At 41.6% G+C, this 20446-nt stretch overlaps 1 protein-coding gene across 6 annotated transcripts in view; it reads left to right on the forward strand.

Moving 5' to 3' along the window:
- EIF2AK4 (eukaryotic translation initiation factor 2 alpha kinase 4) overlaps positions 1 to 20446 on the forward strand; it is a 100576-nt gene that overhangs the window by 15984 nt on the left and 64146 nt on the right. For all 6 annotated transcript variants that reach the window (XR_004958590.1, XM_036253326.1, XM_036253329.1 and 3 more), the window contains 4 exons: positions 5102 to 5254; positions 8065 to 8145; positions 13414 to 13562; positions 18049 to 18164. Coding sequence is in view for 5 of the 6 variants with exons in the window: in XM_036253326.1 (XP_036109219.1) it covers positions 5102 to 5254; positions 8065 to 8145; positions 13414 to 13562; positions 18049 to 18164 (499 nt within the window). In the remaining variant the exon portion in view is untranslated. The remainder of the gene's footprint in view (positions 1 to 5101; positions 5255 to 8064; positions 8146 to 13413; positions 13563 to 18048; positions 18165 to 20446) is intronic.

The following is a 20446-nucleotide window of genomic DNA, read 5'->3' on the forward strand; positions in this document are numbered from 1 at the left end:
TTCCAGCCAGAAGTTATGGGGACTTCTCTTCCTGGCACTGGAACACTGAGCGGGGTGCCTGGTGTGGGACGGAGACCCCTCAGTCCTCAGGGAGGACCTTCCCTGCCGAGGTGTCCTCCTGATTTGTATCCACCACTCGTGTGTGGGACCAGCCTGTCCACCTCCGCCCCTCCTACCAGTCTTGATGTAGCTGCTGCTTTAATTTCATAGTTGTAGGACTTCCATTCAGCTTGATTTCAGGCGGTTTTGAATGATGGTTGTTCTGTAGTTTAGTTGTAACTTTGATGTGGTTGTGGGAGAACGCGATACCGCGTTACCTACGCCGCCATCTTGACCGGAAGTCTCTGTATGCTTCTTAGGTCAGACCAATTCCCTTTACGTATAATCCTCACTTCTGTGTAAAAATCACAAGGCAGCTCCTGCTTAATGGTTCCATCCTGTGAAAACTGAGAAGAATTGAATTAGGACCAGCCTTAGGTCTCTCTTTCCGTTTCTGACCTCCAGAATAGTGCCTGGACAATTTCTCACTTGCATTCTACAACATAGTGAGTTACAGTGTGACCCAAGAAGTGGTTTTGGGCCATAAAAGTTTTGCCCACTTGAGTTGGTTTCCACAAACTTCAGTGATCATTGAGGTGCAGCCAGTGATTGTAGAATAGCCCAGACAAAAACTTAGGCCTTGGGAATCATTCCAAAATTGTTTCTAGTGTAAGTGGACTCTGCTGTCTAACTGAGAAATAATATGGAGTTGTATTGAAAATTCAGCTACAGAATCCTCTGGTTTCTTGAATTTATGATTTATGATTATTTTGAAGAAAGTTTGGTTTTTTTTTGTAGTGTTATTAACTGTAATCACTATGTTGTACATTAAATCCCCAGAAGTTATTCATCTTATAACTAGAACTTTGTACCCTTTGACTAATAGCTCTCTTATTCCCTCACCCCCTGGTAATTCTAGTCTCTGTTTCTATGAATTTGTTTTTTTTGTTATTTATTTTATTTTTATTAAAAAAATTTTTTCTTTATTGATTTTAGAGAGAAAGGAAGGGAGAGAGGGAGAGAGAGAGAGAAACATGGTTAAGAGATAACATCTGTTAGCCACCTCCTGCATGCCCCTTACTGGGAATATGGCCCACAATCTGGGCATGAGCCCTGACTGGGAATCGAACCTGTAACCTCTGGTGCATGGGTCGAGACTCAACCACTGAGCCACACTGGCTGGGCTATTTATTTATTTTAATATGGCTTTTTTATATTGCACATATAAGTGCTTATCCTATAATAGTTGTCTTTCTCTGACTTATTTCACTTAGCGTAATGCACTCAAGATCCAGCAAGATGTCCTTTCTCATGGCTGAGTAATAATTTCATTATATATATATTCCACATCTTCATTCATCCATTGGTGGACACTTAGGTTGTTTCCTTGTCTTGGCTATTATAACTAATGCTGCAATAACATGGGAATGCAGATAGCTCTTCAGTGTTCTGTTTTCATTTCCTTTGGATATAGAATAAGAAGTGAGATTGCCTTGTGATATGGTAGTAGTTCTAGTTTTAAGTTTTTGAGGAACCTCCATACTGTTTTCCATAGAGGCTACACCAGTTTACATTCTCTCCACATCATCACTGACACTTGTTATCTGTCTTTTTTGATAATAGCCATTCTAACAGGTGTGAGATAATATCTCATTGAGGTTTTGACTTGTGTTTCCCTGATGGTTAGTAATGTTGAGCATCTTTTCACGTACCTGTTGGCCATCTGTATGTCATCTTTGGGAAAATGTTTATTGAGTTCTTCTGCCCATTTTTTAAAAAATCCAGCACTTTAAAAAAAAAAAAAACAATCATATGTAATGTAACCTTTGAGATTGGCTTTGTTTTAACTTAGTATAATTCCCAGTAGATTCATCCAGATTGTTCCATGTATCAATAGTTCTTAATTTTTTTTCTTTGTTGATTTTAGAGAGAGAGAAAGGGAGAGGGAGAAAGAGATAGAAACATCGATGAGAGAGAACATCGATGAGAGAGAACATCGATTGGCCGCCTCCTGAATGCCCCCCACTGAGGATTTGGCCCACAACCTGGGCATATGCCCTGACTGGGAATCCAACCGGCGACCTCTTGGTGCATGGGTTGTTGCTCAACCACTGAGCCATACCGGCTGGGCTTAACTTTTATTCCTGAGTAGTATTCTATGGTATAGTATTTCATGGTACCACTATTTATTTACCATCTACCAGGTGAAAGACATCTCGATTGTTTCCAATTTGGGGCTATTGAAAGTAAAGCTGTTATAAACATTCATGTACAGGTTTTTATGTGAACATAAGTTTTCATTTATTTGGAACAAGTGCCCAGGAGTACAGTTGTGGGTGTATGGTTGTTTCATGTTCGGTTTTTTAAGAAACTGCTAAACTTTTCCAGGTACCACTTTACAATCCCCCCAGCAATATGTGAGTGGTCCAGTTTCTTCACATCCTTGTCAGCATTTGATGTTGTCACTTTTTTATTTCAGCTGTTGTACTAGATGTTGTGATGGTTAATGCTATGTGTGAGGTTGGTTAGGCCACAGTACCCAGATACTTGGCCAAACATTGTTTCTGTTCAGTGGTTCTCAACCTTCCTAATGCCGCGACCCTTTAATACAGTTCCTCATATTGTGGCAACCCCCAACCATAAAATTATTTTTGTTGCTACTTCATAACTGTAATTTTGCTACTGTTATGTCTTAGGCGACCCCTGTGAAAGAGTCGTTCAACCCCCAAAGGGGTCACAACCCACAGATTGAGAACCGCTGGTTTAGACAGTTTTTAGATGAGATTAACATTTAAATCTGTAGACTTTGAGTTAAGCAGATGACCCTCCATAATATGGGTGGGTCTCATATTTTGGCCTCCCTAAAAGAAGGGGGAATTGCCAGGAGATGAGTGGCCTTTGGACTTGAACTGCAACATTAACTCTTCCCTGCGAGCCTATCCTATAGATTTTGGACTTGCCAGGCTCTATAACTCTATAATCACATGAACCAGTTCCTGAAAGCAAATCCATCTCCCCCCACCTCCACACACACACTCCATGTTGGTGTTTCTGTGGAGAACTCTGACCAATGTAAGTATGTATTGTGAGAGTATCTGCTGTAAATAGGGCAGGAGAGGCCTCTGCTACAGTGATATTTGAGCAGAAGCCTGAGGGAAGTAAGACGATGAACCATGTAGATGTGGGGAGAGAGAGGGACAATTGCCAATTTTGAAAGTAGTTTTTGTTTTTATCTAGTATAACATTATTTTATCAGATTTGTTTATGTAGAAAATTGCTAGTAAATTGAACAGAAAAACCCTCCACTACTTGGTTCCTGGCTCCTTTCTGATGTAGAAGTGGTTTCTTTGATGTAATAGAAACTGCCGTTTTCCCAGCTTTACTTTTTTTTTAAATTTATCTTTATTGTTGAAAGTATTACAGATGTCCTCCCTTTTTTGCCCCCATTTACCCCCTTCTCCCCATTCCCACCCTCACCCCTGCCTTCACCATTCCCAGCTTTTCTTAAAAGAGCTTTTCTTTTTTTTAAATCCTCACCTGAGGATATGTTTTTATTGATTTGAGAGAGAGAGAGAAACATTGATGTGAGAGAAAAACTTCAGTCAGTTGTTTCCATATATACCCTGACTGACGATCAAATCCAAAACCTATTGGTATACAGGACAACACTCCAACCGAGCCACCCAGCTGGGCTTAAAAAAACTTTTCTTGCCCTGTCCAGTTTGGCTTATCGGTTAGAGGGTCAGCCGTGAACCAAAGGGTCTCAGGTTTGATTCCCAGTCAAGGGCATGTGTCTGGGTTGCAGGTTCGATCCCAGCCCCTGTTGGGGTCATGTGGGAGGCAGCCAATCGATGTGTCTCTTTCACATTAATGTTTCTCTCCCTCCCTCCCTTTCACTCTATCCAAAAATCAATGGAAAAATATCCTCAGGTGAGGATCAACAAAACAAACAAAAACTTCTTAAAACAACTTGCCTCCTAGACTCTAGACTAGAGTTTCTCAACTGTAAATCGAAGTAAGTCCAGTGAATGCCACCATTTCTGATATAATAAAAAATATACATTAATTTTCCCCAACAATAGCTGCTGTGGTTTCTTTGCATTTACTCCCTGAGAAAAAGGAAAACACTAAATCAGTTAACTTTATATTATTGTGTACCATGACTTCTATTACTATTTACCACTGTTAAGTCCCCTTAGAAAATATTTTAAATATATAATTGAAATAAGAATTTTTAAGCTGCTTCATTGTATAATTGAGGAAAACAAAATATCAGTGTGGTAGTTCTCATTTGCAGAAGGATCTTGGCACTCTTGAGCTCTTTGGGGTTGGAGCAGACAGTCAGTGAGGGGTCCCAAAAACCCTGTCCTATTGATTCACCAACCCCAGTTGATTTACGACTCCCAGGAGCAGGGGAAAGGGGTTTCCTATGGTCACATAAAGAATGTCTGAGAAGGAGGCCTTTTTCCTTCCAGTACTGTCTGAATGCTTCCATAAGTGGAAATGAAGTGCTTTCTAGATATTGATTAGCCTCCTACTGGCCCATTATTAGCAGGGAGATAATGAGGGCTTTAAATATCTACCTCCAGATCCCCAATAAACTTATTTTCAGTATGCGGTGTGGATAGATGAAAGCCTTGGTATTAGCAATGATTATCGTCTGCTCAGCTGTCATTATGTAGACAGGTTTCTTTAGTTAGGAAGGTAGTTTTATGAGTTTTACTTTTATGCAGTCTTAAACATTTTATCAAATTATGTGTACAGAAAAATATTTTATCAGATTTATTATACAGAAAAATGCTAATAAATGGAATAGGACTTCAAAAGACAAGGGAAGCTTTTTATTTATGTAGTGATTTGTCTTGATAGCAACACTATGAGATGAGCCCTACAAAAGCATTTTCCTACTGTGATTGCATCACGTTCTTAATTCAGAACGTGTTGTGTCAAAATGAATATCACTATTGTAAGTGTCTGGTTGCCTGCATGTTTTCCTGTCTCCTTTGCGCCCTGTCTTCCCATTATTTGACCATTTGTGGTTGATTTTCATCTACATGTTTAGGTGGTGATATTTGAACTGGCTCATCATGTACAGTCATTTCTCAACGAGCATAACAAGCCCCCTCCCAAGTCTTTTCATGAAGAAATGCTGGAAAGGCGGGCTCAGGAGGAGCAGCGGAGGTTGTTAGAGGCCAAGCGGAAAGAGGAGCAGGAGGTGAGACCTTTGTCACCATGGGCGGCTGGCCCGGATGACTGTGAGCTTCAGTAGGCTGTGTGACTATCTCTACCTACACACCTATCTATATTTAACTGCTGCTCAAATTTGATTCAAGAACTGTGGATTTGAGTGAGAGGACTAGCCCTAAGAGTAACTGAGAAGTTCTTTGAGCAGTTTCCTCCCAACAAACATCAGTGCTGCCCCTAGAACGCTTAGTCCAGGTCTTTAAATTAAAGAAAAAAGAAGGCAGTTTAACCAAGCTTCTTGTAAAGGAACTCACTGAGTTTTAGAGGCTGTTTCTTCTTCCCTCTGTGGAAGAAGTAGCTCATGCCCAAATGAGTAGCAAAAAGGCAGAGATTGGCCCTGGCTGGTGTGGCTCAGTGGTAGGGTACATGCCCGGGCTCAATCTCCCATAGGGAGTGTGAAGGAGGCAGCTGATTGATGTTTCTTTCTCATGTTGATCAATGTTTCTCTCACATCAATGCTTCTTTCTCTGTCTCTCTTTCTCTTCCTCTCCCTTTCTCTCTCTCTAAAATCAGTAAAAACATTATTTTTTAAAAAGGCAGAGATTAAACATTTTTTATGTTCACTAATAATTTGTAATTATTCTTTTTTATCCTCACCCAAGGACTTTTTTTTTTTCCATGGATCTTCAGATAGAGTGGGAGGGAGAGAGGGAGGGAGAGAGAGAGAGAAACATCGATGTGAGAGAGAAACATCGATGTGAGAGAGACACATTGAGTGGCTGCCACCCACACAACCCAAACTGGGGCCAGGGACAAACTGCAACCGAGGTACATACCCTTAGCGGGAACCGAACCCAGGCCTCTCTGGTCTGCAGGCTGACACTCCAACTGCTGAGCCAAACCAACCAGGGCTGTAATTTTTCTTTATTCACACAGAGATACCCTATGTTATTTTTTTAAATCCTTTAATCAGAGTCAATATACACATCTAAATTTTATTCTCAATTTTTAACTTGGTTAGGCTTTCAGTTTTTTGCCTGTTGATGTTACTATTTCTTTTTTGTTGTTGTTATTAATCCTCGACCGAGGATATTTTTCCATTGATTTTTAGATAGAGTAGGAGAGAGGGAGAGAGAAAAAGAGAGAGACATCTACGTGAGAGAGACACATCGACTGGCTGCCTTCTGCATGACCCTGATCGGGGCCCGGGATGGAACCTGTAACCTAGGTACGTGCCCTTGACCAGCAACTGAACCGGTGACCCTTTGGTCCGCAGGCAAACACACTAACTGCTGAGCCAAACTGGCCAACGTGATGTTACTATTTCTTACAGTTATTTCTAGGGTTTTGTTTTTCCTCCTTTTTTCAAGTGTTACTCCTGGTTCTCTTTTTTTTTTCCTTGCTTCATTTTGTTCATCTCCTGCTTATGTTAATACTATCTTTTTGTGGGTCCCATTATTTTTGTTACTGTTTGTCTCATATTTAATTATATACCCTCATTACCATTTAGAATTTAAAGCTCCTGTCTAGCCGGTGTGGCTCAGTGGTTGAGCATCGACCCATGTACCAAGAGGTCGCCAGTTTGATTCCTGGTCAGGACACATGCCGGGGTTTTGGGCTCGATCCCCAGTGGGGGGCATGCTGGAAGCAGCCAATTGATGTGTCTTTGTCATCGATGTTTCTATCTCTCTCTATCCCTCTCCCTTCCTCTCTCTCTGAAAATCAATTTTAAAAAAACCACACACACACACACACACACACACACACACACAAATTTATTTATAGAATTTAAAGCTCCTTATTGTCACTGTTTTTAGGAAGGCACATTTTTATCAGAAGATAGTGAATATTTAGCTAACAATCTTGTTTGGGTATACTGCTATAACTACCTATAAGTTTGGGGTATGTTTTTTCATTTTATGTTATTGCTGTTACAGTTTTTGTTGAGTGTCTTAAACATCCTTGACTTTTAGGGAATCGGAAAAACACATTATTTTTTCCTACCTAAATTCAGACCCAGTTGAACAACAGATACATGAGTCAATTGGATAGAGATCAGATATCACTTTGAATGCTGAGAAAGCTGATTAGAGAATGCAACTTGATAGTCTGTGGCATGTGGTGGTGATGGTGTCCGTCCCATCCTGGGCCCAGGCCCTGAGGACAGCTCTGCTCCCTCCTTCAAGTCGGCCTTGGACCCCGTTACAGAAAGCAGCACAAGTGCATGTTCTCCACAGACAGGCAGACACCAAAAAGGAGGGGCTCAGCCAAGTGGGGGGACGTGAGAGGCCAGTAGTGTTACTGTAGTGCAAGTTCCTCCCCGTGGAAACATGAGGAATGGGAGGCAGCTGTCCCTCCCCGCACAGTCTGCACACCTGTTTAAATGGGAATGCCTGTTGCATGAGAACTCTGATAAAACCGATGTAACTAATTTGTACTAAGGGTCCATATATTCAGGTCTCTTAGGAAGGAGGGATTGAATTTTATAAATTCACAAGAGTTTTATCATTTCAGAATTTTTTTTTTTTTTTATCCTCACCCGAGGACATTTTCCCATTTTTTTGTTCAGGTAGAGTGGGAGGGAGAGAGAGGAACAGAGAGAGAGAGAGAAACATCGACGTGAAAGGAACACATTGAGTGGCTGCCACCCGCACGACCAACCAGGGCCGGGGACAAACTGCAACCGAGGTACGCGCCCTTAGTGGGAACCGAACCCAGGTCTCTCAGGACTGCAGGTCGACACTCTAACCGCTGAGCCAAACCGGCCAGGGCTCATTTCAGAATTTTTATGTTGTAGAGGTTTCAAAGATTGGCCTTTGATGACGGTATGATCTCTTTCAGCAACGTGAAATACTTCATGAGATTCAGAGAAGGAAAGAAGAGATCAAAGAAGAGAAAAAAAGGAAAGAAATGGCCAAGCAGGTACTCTGTCAAGTCTGCTGTACTAAAATAGTTTACAATTTGCTAAACATAAACATTAAATCTTTTTATTGCCGTTGATGATATTTCCCCCTCCTGTGTTACTATGAGTAGTAAAGCTTATAATGAAGCACTAACAGAATCCCCAAACAGGAAGCAAAATTTGGAATTGTGTATTATCTGCAGATGACTTCGGCTTATGTAAATATCGTAGTTTATCAAATGAGCCAAGGGAGAGAAGATATTGAAGATTTGATATTAACCCAGACTGGAATTCTTAATACTTGGAAAATAAAGCAAGTTGTTCATGCTGAAGAGTGAATGGAAACCATAAGGCTCTGCTTGAGATTTCAGTGATAGAAAAGAAGTATTTAAAAAAAATTTTTTTTATCTTTATTGATTTTAGAGAGAAAGGGAGAGGGAGAGAGAGATAGAAACATCGATGAGAGAGGACATCAATTGGCCGCCTCCTGCATGCCCCCCACTGGAGATCGGGCCCACAACATCGGCATGTGCCCTGAGCGGAAATCGAACCAGCCACCTCTTGGTACATGGGTCAATGCTCAACCACTGAGCCACACCAGCTGGGCAGAAAAGAAGTATTTAACAGAGTAGGTTTAAAAAGAAGTGGTGAGCCCTGGCCGGTTTGGCTCAGCGGTTAGAGCGTCGGCCTGCGGTACAGAGAGACCCGGGTTCGGTTCCCGCTAAGGGCATGTACTTCGGTTGCAGTTTGTCCCCGGCCCTGGTTGGTTGTGCGGGAGGCAGCCACTCGATGTGTCCCTTTCACGTCGATGTTTCTCTCTCTCTCTCTTCCTCTCTCTCCCTCCCACTCTATCTGTACAAAAAATAGAAAAAATGTCCTCAGGTGAGGATAATAAAAAAAAAAAAAGAAGTGGTGAAGCCCGGCTAGTGTGACTCAGTGGTTGAGCGTCGACCCATGTACTAAGAGGTTGCTGGTTCAACTCCTGGTCAGAGCACATGCCCAGGTTGTGGGCCTGATCCCCAGTGGGGGGCATGCAGAAGACAACCAGTCAATGTTCTCTCTCATCGATGTTTCTTTCTCTCTCTCCCTCTCCCTTCCTCTCTCTCTAAAAGTCAGTAAAAGAAAAAAATTTTTTCTTTTTTTATCTTTATTGTTGAATGTATTGCAGATGTTCCTCATTTTTTCCCTATTGACTCCCTTCTCCCCACCCCCACTGCCCTCCCGCCTCCCTCCCACCTTTTCCCACACTGTTGTCTGTGTCCATTGGTTATGCATATAAGTTCTTTTTTTTTTTTTAATTTTTTTTTTTGTTACAGATGTTTCTTTTTTTCTACCCCATTGGCACCCCCCTCCCCACCCCACACCCGCCCTGTCCCCGGCTTTGTTGTCCATGTCTGTTGGTTATGTATACATGCATATAAGTTCTTTGCATGTATACTTTCTTCCCACCCTCCATCCCCCTTCCCTTTGAGGTTTGTCAGTCTAGCAACCAATTTGTACTTCTTTTTGTTCCCTCGCCCGAGGACATTTTTCCATTTTTTTGTTCAGATAGAGTGGGAAGGAGAAGGGGAGAGAGAGAGCGAGAGAGAGAGAGAGAGAGAGAGAGGAGAGAGAGAGAGAAACAACGATGTGAAAGGGACACATCGAGTGGTCGCCACCTGCATGAACAACCAGGGCCAGGACAAACTGCACCGAGGTACATGCCCTTAGCAGGGACCAAACCCGAGTCTCTCTGGACCGCAGGTCAATGCTCTAACCACTGAGAAAAACTGGCCAGGGCCAATTTGTACTTCTTAATTCCTTCACCTTTTTCACCCATTCCCCTAACCCCCCTCCCATCTGGCAACCAACAAAATGTTCTCTGTATCTATGAGAATGTTTCTGTTCTGCCTGTTCATTTTGTTTTGTAGATTCAATTGTCTATAGATATGTATTCATTGCCATTTTGTTTATTCATATCTTTTATCTTTTTCTTCAAAAAGACCCTTCGTCATTTCATATAATAACAGTTTGGTGGTGATGAACTTCTTTAACTTTTTCTTGTCTGGGAAACTCTTTATATGGCCATCGATTCTAAACGACAGCTTTGCAGGATAGAGTAATCTTGGTTGTAGGTTCTTGCTTTTCATCACTCTGAATATTTCTTGCCACTCCCTTTTGGCCTGCAAAGTTTCTTTTGAGAAATAAGCTGACAGCCTTATGGGAACTTGTAGGTAACTAACTGCCTTTCTCTTGCTGCTTTTAAGATTCTCTCTTTGTCTTGAACCTTTTGCATTTTGATGATGATGTGTCTTGGTGTGGGCCTCTTGGGGTTCATCTTGTTTGGGACTCTCTGTGCTTCCTGGACTTGTATGTCTGTTTCCTTCACCAAATTAGGGAAGTTTTCTGCCATTATTTTTTCAAATAGGTTTTCGATTTCTTGTTCTTTCTCTTCTCCTTCTGGCACCCCCAAGATGCGAATGTTGGCATGCTTGAAGTTGTCCCAGAAGCTCCTATCCTCATTTTGTTGGATTCTTTTTTCTTTTTGCTGTTCTGATTGGGTGTTTTTTGCTACCTTATATTCCAAATTGATGGTTTGCTTCTTGGCTTTACGTACTCTACTATTGAATCTGTGTAAATTATTCTTTATTTCAGTTAGTGCCTCCTTCATTTCTGACTGGTCCTTTTTTATGCTCTTGAGGCCCTCACTAAGTTCACTGATGTTCTCATTAAGTTCATTGAGCATCCTTATAAGCAATATTTTGAACTCAGCATCTGTTAGGTTGCTTATCTCCATTTCGCTTAGTTCTTTTCCTAGAGATTTGTTCTGTTCTTTCATTTGGGACCTGTTTCTTTGTCTCCTCATTTTGGCTGCCTCCCTGTGTTTATATTACTTAACGAGAGGTATGGGGCTAACTGAGACCAGATGCTGCTTGTTTGAAAGAATTTAGGAAAACCTGAAGCAGGATCCAAGACAGGCCAATCCTATGGTTAAGCAACTGGCAACAGCTTGGGTGGGCCTGAATGTTGGGTGAGGTGGGGCAGCGCCTCAGGGAGTCACCAGGGCAGGGCAATCAGTGTGAGCCAGGTTGCTGGAGTCCCAGATATGGTGGCTGTCTGCCACCCCAGGGAAGGGCTCACCAAAGGAACAAAGGCCTCTGACAGCACGTTTGTCACGGAGAAAGCCCCCTCTCCAGCCCTCGCTCCAATGCCAAACAGCACAGTTCTTCCCTGTATGTCTCTGGCGCCCCTTGAGCTGCCTCCCCTCCAAACTTAGAGGGAGAGAGTCCGATAAGTTCGTGCGCGGGCCCTTTAAGGAGCTGTCTGGGGCTCCAGCCGCTTCAGCTTCCCTGAGCCTCAGTTCCCTCTGGTTTTTCCAGCCAGAAGTTATGAGGACTTCTCTTCCTGGCACTGGAACCCTGAGCGGGGCACCTGGTGTGGGACGGGGACCCCTCCATCCTCAGGGAGGACCTTCCCAGCCGAGGTGTCCTCCTGATTTTTATCCGCCACACGTGGGTGTGGGACCAGCCCATCCGCCTCCGCCCCTCCTACCAGTCTGGATGTGGCTGCTGCTTTAATTCCGTAGTTGTAGGACTTCCATGAAGCTTGATTTCAGGTGGTTCTGAATGATGGTTGTTCTGTAGTTTAGTTGTAACTTTGATGTGGTTGTGGGAGGACGCGATACCGTGTTTACCTACGCCGCCATCTTGACCGGAAATCAGAAAAAAAATGTTTTTTTAAATGTATGGTCCTGGCTGGTTTGGCTCAGTGGTTAGAGCATCAGCCCGTGGACCGGAGAGACTCAGGTTCAGTTCCCACTAAGGGCACGTACCTCAGTTGCAGTTTGTCTCTGGCCCCGGTTGGGGTTGTGTGGGTAGCAACCAGTCAATGTGTCTCTCTCATATTGATGATTCTCTCTCTCTCTTCCTCCCTTTCTCTCTCCCACTCTATCTGAAGACAAATGCAAAAATGTCCTCGGGTAAATAAAAAAAAAAGTAATGGTGAAAAGGGATTAAGTTCATTTTCCTATATTTTTCCTTTGTCCAGCTCAATCAAAAAGCCAGTTGTACATGTTTGGGGAAATCTAGAGAAAATTTTACTCGTTCTGTTTTCTAGAATTATGGCAGTTAACCTACAAGAAACTAAAGTGTTGTGGGAGGAAGCACTGATATACCAGGAGGCAGCACCTTGCTTAAAGCTTTGGCTTTTTTATTGCCAGGTTCTGTGACATTTAGGTGATACTCTGTAACTTACTTTCCTCATCCCTGAAAATGGAACTTATGATGCTTCCTTTTCTGTCTCATGTAATTATCCCCACAGATAAATCTACTACCCTCTGAAAGTACAAAGCCATGTACAAATGTAAGATGATGTTACTGTTTCCATCAGCTCTCCTGCCTTCTCCTCTGACACTCCGCTCTCTCTTTGACTGCCTTCTGTTTTTCCCTCTTGCTCTTCTTTCTAACTCTTTATGCATATTCCAAGATTCTAACATTTCCCTTTTAAATTCACATTCTGTTCCCGGCTGGTGTGGCTCAGTGACTGAGCGTTGACCCATGCACTAAGAGGCTGCCAGTTTGATTCCCAGTCAGGGCACATGCCCAGGTTGTGGGCTAAATCCCCAGTCAGAGGACATGAAGGAGGTGGCCAGTCGATGTTCTCTCTCATCGATGATTCTGTCTTTCTCTCCCTCTCACTAAAAACCAATAAAGAAGAAGAATTTTTTTTAAAAAAGCATATTCTGTTTAAATTAATCTGACCTTCAGTTCCTGAACCAGTACATATTTGGACATTAAATTATTTTTATTCATTTATTTATTTTCTTTTGTATTGAATTTATTGGGGTGACATTGGTTAACAAAATTATACAGGTTTCAGGTGTACTTTTCCACAACACATCATCTGTACACTATATTGTGTGTTCACCCCCCCAAGTCAAATCTTCGTCCATCACCATTTATCCCCCAATACCTTCCTCTCCGCCCTACTCTCTCCCCCCTGCAATCACCACACTGTTGTCTATGTCCGTGAGTTTTTTCTCGGGCATTAAATTTTTTCTTTCAGTATGTGCCCCTGGCAGGAACCAAATCTGGGACTCTCTGGTCCACAGGCTGACGCTCCAACCGTTGAGCCAAACAGGCCAGGGCATTGAGCATTAAATTTTTAAAAGTTGAGTTCAACTTTATTACACATGAAAGCATTCAGTTTAAATAAAATGTGCACTTTTTACTGAATTCATAATTATGTACCATGATTGTCTTTCATTTATGACCTATTTCTAAAGTAGGTTTTACTTTTCTTTTTCCTAGGAACGTTTGGAAATTGCTAGTTTTTCAAACCAAAACCATACCTCCAGGAAGGACCCAGGAGGACACAAAACATCTGCCATTCTTCATGGAGGCTCCCCCGACTTTGTAGGAAATGGTAAACATCGGACCAACTCCTCTGGAAGGTCTAGGTAAGTCCTCAAGATTTCTGATCTGGAAGAATGAAAGATATAGAAGGAATAAAACAAATTGTAGTGAACTTTTATGAATTTTCAGATAGTTGTTTTAATAACTTTTTCAAAGCCTGTGTATCTTAATATACTTTTTGTTAGGAATATAAAACAAAATTTTCATTTATTTTATCACTTTCTAAGTATCTTTTGTTTTTTTTAATTTTTTTTCTTTATTCGTTTCAGAGAGAGAGGAAGTGAGAGGGAGAGAGAGATAGAAATATCGATGAGAGACAACATCGATTGGCCGCCTCCTGCCTGTGCTCACTGGGGATCGGGCCCACAACCTGAGCATGTGTCCTAATTGGGAATCAAACCAGCAGCCTCTTGGTGCATGATGGGCTGATGCTTAACCACTGAGCCACACCAGCCAGACCTAAGTATCTTCAAATAAACCAGTTTTATTGCTCATTGACCTTTATAACAGTCTATTACACTTCACAATCTTGCCTCCAATGCAGTTTGATTTTTTTTTTTATCCTCACCCGAGGATACTTTTCCACTCATCTTTTAGACAGAGTAGGAGGGAGGGAGAGAGGTGGGGGGGAGGGAGAGAGAAAGCAAGAGAAACATCTGTGTGAGAGAGACATATCAACTGGTTGCCTCTGTGTGACCCCAACCAGGGTTGGGACAAACCACAACCGAGGTATGTTCCCTTGGCTGGAATTGAACTTGAGTCTCATTGGTCCATGGGCTGACGCTCTAACCGCTGAGCCAAATTGGCCAGGGCTGATCTGACTTTTAATGATCTAACTATACAATAAGTGATTTAAATTTTTTTCTTCCACCAGAATCATTATCCAGTCAAATTTTACACTGTATTTGTTTTCCATCTGTAACTCCTTAGGCCCCACCACAGATGTGGGGATGCTCCAAAATGGGCATGGTGTAGAAGATTCTTACCTGAGAACGGAGCCCCCGTTTATTGCCCGGGCTCCCTTCCTATAGTTGCTGAGGACACTGGGCTTCCCTGTCCTTGCAGGTGGGCTCCTGGCTTGTTCCCTGTCACCAAAGGTCACATAAAAGATACTACCTCTTCCTCCACATCCTTTTCCACTAAGAAATTGAGACTAAGAAATTGTGACCCACTGTGGATTAGAAAGAAATTTTAGTACAGAACCCATAACCCATTTATGAATGGGTGGGTGATCAAGTAGTGTAGGTATTATAATTCAACTTCCTTGTATGTTTAAACTATGTCTTTTGAGAATCTAAGCAGCACTTAAAACCAACACTTTCTTTTATGGAAAGAAAAAATTTAGGTACCAAACTAAAGATTTATGTTAACTTTCAGGTTATAGTTGTTTATAAGAAGGAAACATTTCAGTTCTTTTCCTAATTACTGACTTGAAAAACAAAGCAGCTTAGAAATCATTACTGTTAAGGTGAGCTGAATTTTCTCTTGAATAGACTTCTTCTATTCAAGAGAAAATGGTTTTATTTCTGCTGATTCTAACACAAATAAGTCCTTTTGGATATATAAAAAACAGTTTTTTAAGTTTAAATATTTCCATGGGTCTAAGATTAGACTTGCTTTTAAGATCAAAGATGATTTGCAAGTTTATTCAAGGGGGACGGGAAATGTTCTTTCCCCTTAACATAGGTAGAACAACTTTTTAAGTTATGCTTGTAGAGTGATAGTTGTATGTATTGGATAGAAAAACACTCCATGAGTATCCAAGAAGGAACATGAAAAGAAATAGTTTTCATCTAATGTATGCCAAAATATGGCACATACGTGCATGGAAGGCTGTTACTATGTTGACTACTGACTAGGAAAGAATGAATCTTTCTTAAAGTGTAGTTTATGTGTTTCCTTGGTAAAGAAATAAAAAGTCTGCCCAGCCAGTGTGGCTCAGTGGTTGAGCATCGACCCATGTACCAAGTGGTCGCTGGTTTGATTCCCAGTCAGGGCACATACCCAGGTTGTGGGCCAAAGCTCCAGTGAGGGGCATGCAGTCGATGTTCTTTCTCATCGATGTTTCTATCTCTCTCTCCCTCTCCCTTCCTCTATCTCTAAAATCAATAAAGGAAAAAATAAAGTCCTTGATATACCAAAGTACCGCATGATATACTCTTGATTTTGTTCTTTCCTTGCTGTTTATTGGTCTTTATGGATTAAAAAGTCAAAGGAAATAAACAAAGTGTTCTATTTTATTATGTCATTTTTCTTTTCCTACAAAGCAAATACACATACATCTCTTGGGTAAAAACCATAGACATTAGTGAAATTGGCTTTTGCCTTTTTGTTTCTTCTTTTCTAACTATGGGTGATTTACTTCTCATCCTTCAGAATTGTTCCTGCTGCCAGTCTGTCCTCAGTGGCATGTACCACATTTGCCATTTTCTTGGCACTTTCACTTTTATTTTAACCCTAATGATACATCTTTTCTTATTAGCACTCTTAACAGTCTCATTGTGTTTATACTCAGTACTCATGATGGGGTGATTAGTATTTTAAAACACCTTAAAACCAAGCATTTACATACTGTAAACTAAGAACATAAAGATGACCTAGACTAAAGTGATTGTTGGCACCATCTGTTGGTGGGGGCAAAGCTGATATAGAGGTGCTTCTGAATAATTTCTGTTAATAAGTCTAATATTTCATTTTAAATCTTTGCTTTTATTCTTTTCTCCATAAGTGTCAGTGTGCCCCTGGTTACACAAATAACTTTAGAAGTACAATGCATTAGTCATTCCCTGGTGCTTAGAATATGTGGACACATAAGACTCATATCAAAATAGGTCTTATTAGCAGTAGGGCGGGGAAAGGGAAGGTGTGTGGGATAGGAGTTGAGAGACCGGTTAATAATGGAGTACTACGTGTGCCCAGCACAAAGCTGGTGATGACCTCAACAGGGCACGGGAAATGGAGAGCATGGTACTTGGGGATCAGTTAGATGCAGGGGGTCTAAGAGCCCAGGGAGACTCGTGTTTTTGACTCTTGAAACAGCATGGATGACTATGCATTGAACCAAAATAAAAGAATCAAGGGGAAAAGTCAGATTGAGAGTGGGTAGGAGAGAGGCGGCAGTTTTATTGACATTGCAGTAGTATGAGGAATAAATAGAAGGGGCAGAAGTGGAGGCAGCAGGTGTAGAAGTTTGAAAACAAAGAACAAGAGAGGATGGGGTTCGGGATTGAGGGAGGAAAGCGTAGAGAGGGGGAGATGCATAGGCTGAGGGGAAGGAGCTAATCTAGGGGGCAGATTGAACACACAGTAGACAGGGACAACTAGTCCCTGTGACAACCAGTGGACAGCCAGAAGAGACTGTGGGAAATGGAAATGAGGACAGCACAGAGTTTGAGAAAAAGAAAGAATGGAACAGATTCCAAGTAACTTTATAGGTGGACTAGAAAGTGTGTGCTTCATTCCTCATTGCCTCATGTTCTCTGTGCAAGTAGAAGTCAAGACTGTGCTTTGAGGGAGAGGGCTGCTTTCTAGAGATTTGTCCATATGCCCCATTAAAGCATTTCTTACAAGTGTCCAGTCCTGACTATCAAGACCGCTTTTCCTGACCTCTTTCCTACAACCCTCTCCCCAGTTTTATTCATTACTTTTGCATTATAATCTAGCTTCCCACTCAGAAAAAAAAAAAAGTAGAAAAGAGAAAGAAAGTAGGAGTTGGGCTTTGAGTGTTTTAGAGATATCATGAAGGAGATGGCAGAGTATCTATCAAAGAAAATTAGTGAGCATTCAGTGTTTGGGAGCCCAACTGGAGACCAAGAATGTGTAGTTCTCTACACCCCCTGTTTTCAGCTTCCCCCAGATGTGCATGTACATCTAGAATGAAGAGACTGTGGGGTTGGCATGGTGAAGGTAAATCTCTGTAGAACTGCTGTGATGATGGAAATGTTCTGTGTTAATGCTGTTCAGTATGGTAGCCACTAGCCCCTTGTGGCTACTGAGTACCTAAATGTTACTACTACAATTGAAGAATTGAAATTTTTAAAAATATGTTTTTATGAATTTTAGAGAGAGAGGAAGGGAGAGAGAGAGAGAGAAAGAGAGAGAGAGAGAGAAATATCGATGAGAGAGAAACATCAATTGGCTGCCTCCTGCAGGCCCCCTTCTAGGGATTGAGCCTGCAATCCAGGCATGTGCCCTGACTGGGAATCAAACTGGTGACCTCTCAATGCATAGGACAGTGCTCAGCCAACTGAGCCACACAACAGATGTGGGGAATGATTCAAAATTTAGATAGCCACATGTGGCTAATGGCTACCATATTGGACAGCAGAGATCTGGAATTGGGAGTTTGTAGAGGTCATGTGGAGAAGACCTCAATGGGGAGTAGGAGAGCTGAACAACTTACCCATTACCACCTTAAGCTCAGTTCCCAGTAGAAAAAGGTGTTAGATTATGAATGGGCTAGTAAACAAGAAAAAAATGGAGGAGCACGAAGCTGAAAATAAATAATCATTGTCCAAATTTATTTTTAAGGCGAGAGCGGCAGCATTCTATATGTAGTAGTGAAGATTCTCCTAGCTCTTGTGAAATCCTGTATTTCTCTATGGGTAACCCTGATCAGCTCATGGTGCACAAAGGAAAATGTATTGGTGAGTAAACTGGCTACAGTCATTTAAATTTTCTAACAACAAAAATGAATTGTGAAGAAACAAGTAATCATAAAGAAATAAGATAGAGTTGACGCCATGGCACCTAGACCATGCAGTCCAGGGAAGACAAGTAAGCCAATAGTTGGTCATTCTAGCTTCCTTTCGTAATGACACCCACCCCCAGCCCCAGGGAGAGCATGCCTAAGTTTAATATATATATATATTTTTTAATCCTCACCCTAGGATATTTTTCCACTTATTTTCAGACAGAGTGGGAGGGAGGAAAGGAGGGAGGGGGAGAGAGAGAAATATCCATCTGAGAGAGACACATCGATTTGTTGCCTCCCAAATGACCCCAACCAGGGCCGGGGACCGAACCGCAACTGAGGTATGTGCCCTTGACCGCAATCAAACCTGTGACTCTTGGTTCTGAGGGCCAGTGCTCCAACCGCTGAACCAAACCAGCCAGGGCCCAAGTTTAATTTTTAATTCTATGAATTCTTATCAGAGCTAGCAGGTAGCCAAATTACCTACATTGAATTTGCTTTTTTTCAGTGTCTTTTTCCCTTCCTCTTTAAGGAGTTACAAATAAGCAGGGGAACTGCTAAGAAGCAGGGAGCAGGTAGAAGGAGAAGAAACCTGAATAGTCTATGAACTGGACACCTAACCTTGGCTGCCTGAAAGCAGTCTGAACTGTACAGAATTCTGCACATACACAGAGCCTGCCCTGTTCAGGACAAAGCACCCATTTGGGTAGGTTCAGGACCTTGGTAGAGATGATTAGCTTTGGTCCTGAGACTGTCCTTGACCTAGGGCATTTCAGACTCATGAATTGGCCACATAAAACTCACTACTTTTAAAAATCTGGGGAGATCAGGAAGGGAAATTAATCTAACTCCTTATTACCTTAACTTGATTTCTCATTGTCTTTGATAGTCATTAGATAGATTCACCTTAGTTAACACCCTCATCAGGAGACACATTTGCAATCTGAAAGTTTTTTGTAAAGCCACTACATAAATTATTTTTTTTTCTCACAATGGGTCTAGTTTTTTTTTTGTTTTTTTTTTGTTTTTTTTTATCCTCACCTGAGGATATTTTTCCATTTTTTGTACAGATAGAGTGGGAGGGAGAGAGAGGAAGGGAGAGAGAGAGAGAAACATCGACGTGAAGGGACACATCGAGTGGCTGCCACCCGCACGACCAACCAGGGCCAGGGACAAACTGCAACCGAAGTACGTGCCCTTAGCGGGAACCGAACCCGGGTCTCTCCGGACCACAGGCCGACGCTTTAACCGCTGAGCCAAACTGACCAGGGCACAATGGGTCTAGTTTTTAAAATATGTCCTAATTTTCTGTGAAATGTTTTTATAAAAGATCAACTTACTAACATTTGTTTTTCAGTTTAAAGCCATTAGAACTTCTTAATGGATCAAGCCCTAAAGAGACTGTCTGTAGAAATGATGATCATTGTTAGCATAATAAAATCAGTCAGAGTTCTTCTGGCAACCTATCTTCCCTTAGTCTCGTCACAGTGTGTTCTTTTGTCCCTTTTATTATCCCCATCATGCAAAAGTGACAGGGAGAGGATGGCAATAATAAAATTATAAAAAACAACACCAAAAATACCCACATCTAGCCCCAGTTGGGGAACAAAATATTACAAGACATTGTACTGTATAATGCACAGTGTAGTTAGGCTGTATGTAAATAACATCATACTTTACCCCACAAATATCTGACATCTGTGTCTCCGGTGTGCACTGCTTAGACATCGGGGTTTTTTTCCCCTTAGCCTAAGAATGTCAGGAGTTGTTTATGACTAACCTAACAGACCATTTTAATTAAACTTTCTTAAATTGTCAGCATTTCTATGAAGTAAAACCTGATTCTCAGATAAAAAGTCTAGGTAAGCTAGTTCAGCCACAGTTCTCAGAGTAGTGTAGCTAAGGTGACTATGTCCTCCATATACAGGTTACTTCCCTTTTCATTTTTTAAATGGAAAAAAAACTATTACTGCTTCTTTGAAAAAAAATGTTTTCATTTTGATAACAATGCAACATTATGGGAAACTATTATTTATATAACAAGAGAAAAAGACAGAATACTATATATATCAGTCGTTCTCATTTGGGAGTGACGTTGTCCCCTAGGGGACATTTTGGTGATGGCTGGAGACATTTTTGATGGTTAAGACCATTGTGGGGTTACTCTTGACATCTGGTGGGTAGAAGTCAGGGCTGCTGCTAATAAACATCTTACAGTGTACAAGATCATCCTTC

Source organism: Molossus molossus, unplaced genomic scaffold (genome assembly GCF_014108415.1).
Source record: "Molossus molossus isolate mMolMol1 unplaced genomic scaffold, mMolMol1.p scaffold_m16_p_1, whole genome shotgun sequence".
Classification (NCBI taxonomy): domain Eukaryota; kingdom Metazoa; phylum Chordata; class Mammalia; order Chiroptera; family Molossidae; genus Molossus; species Molossus molossus.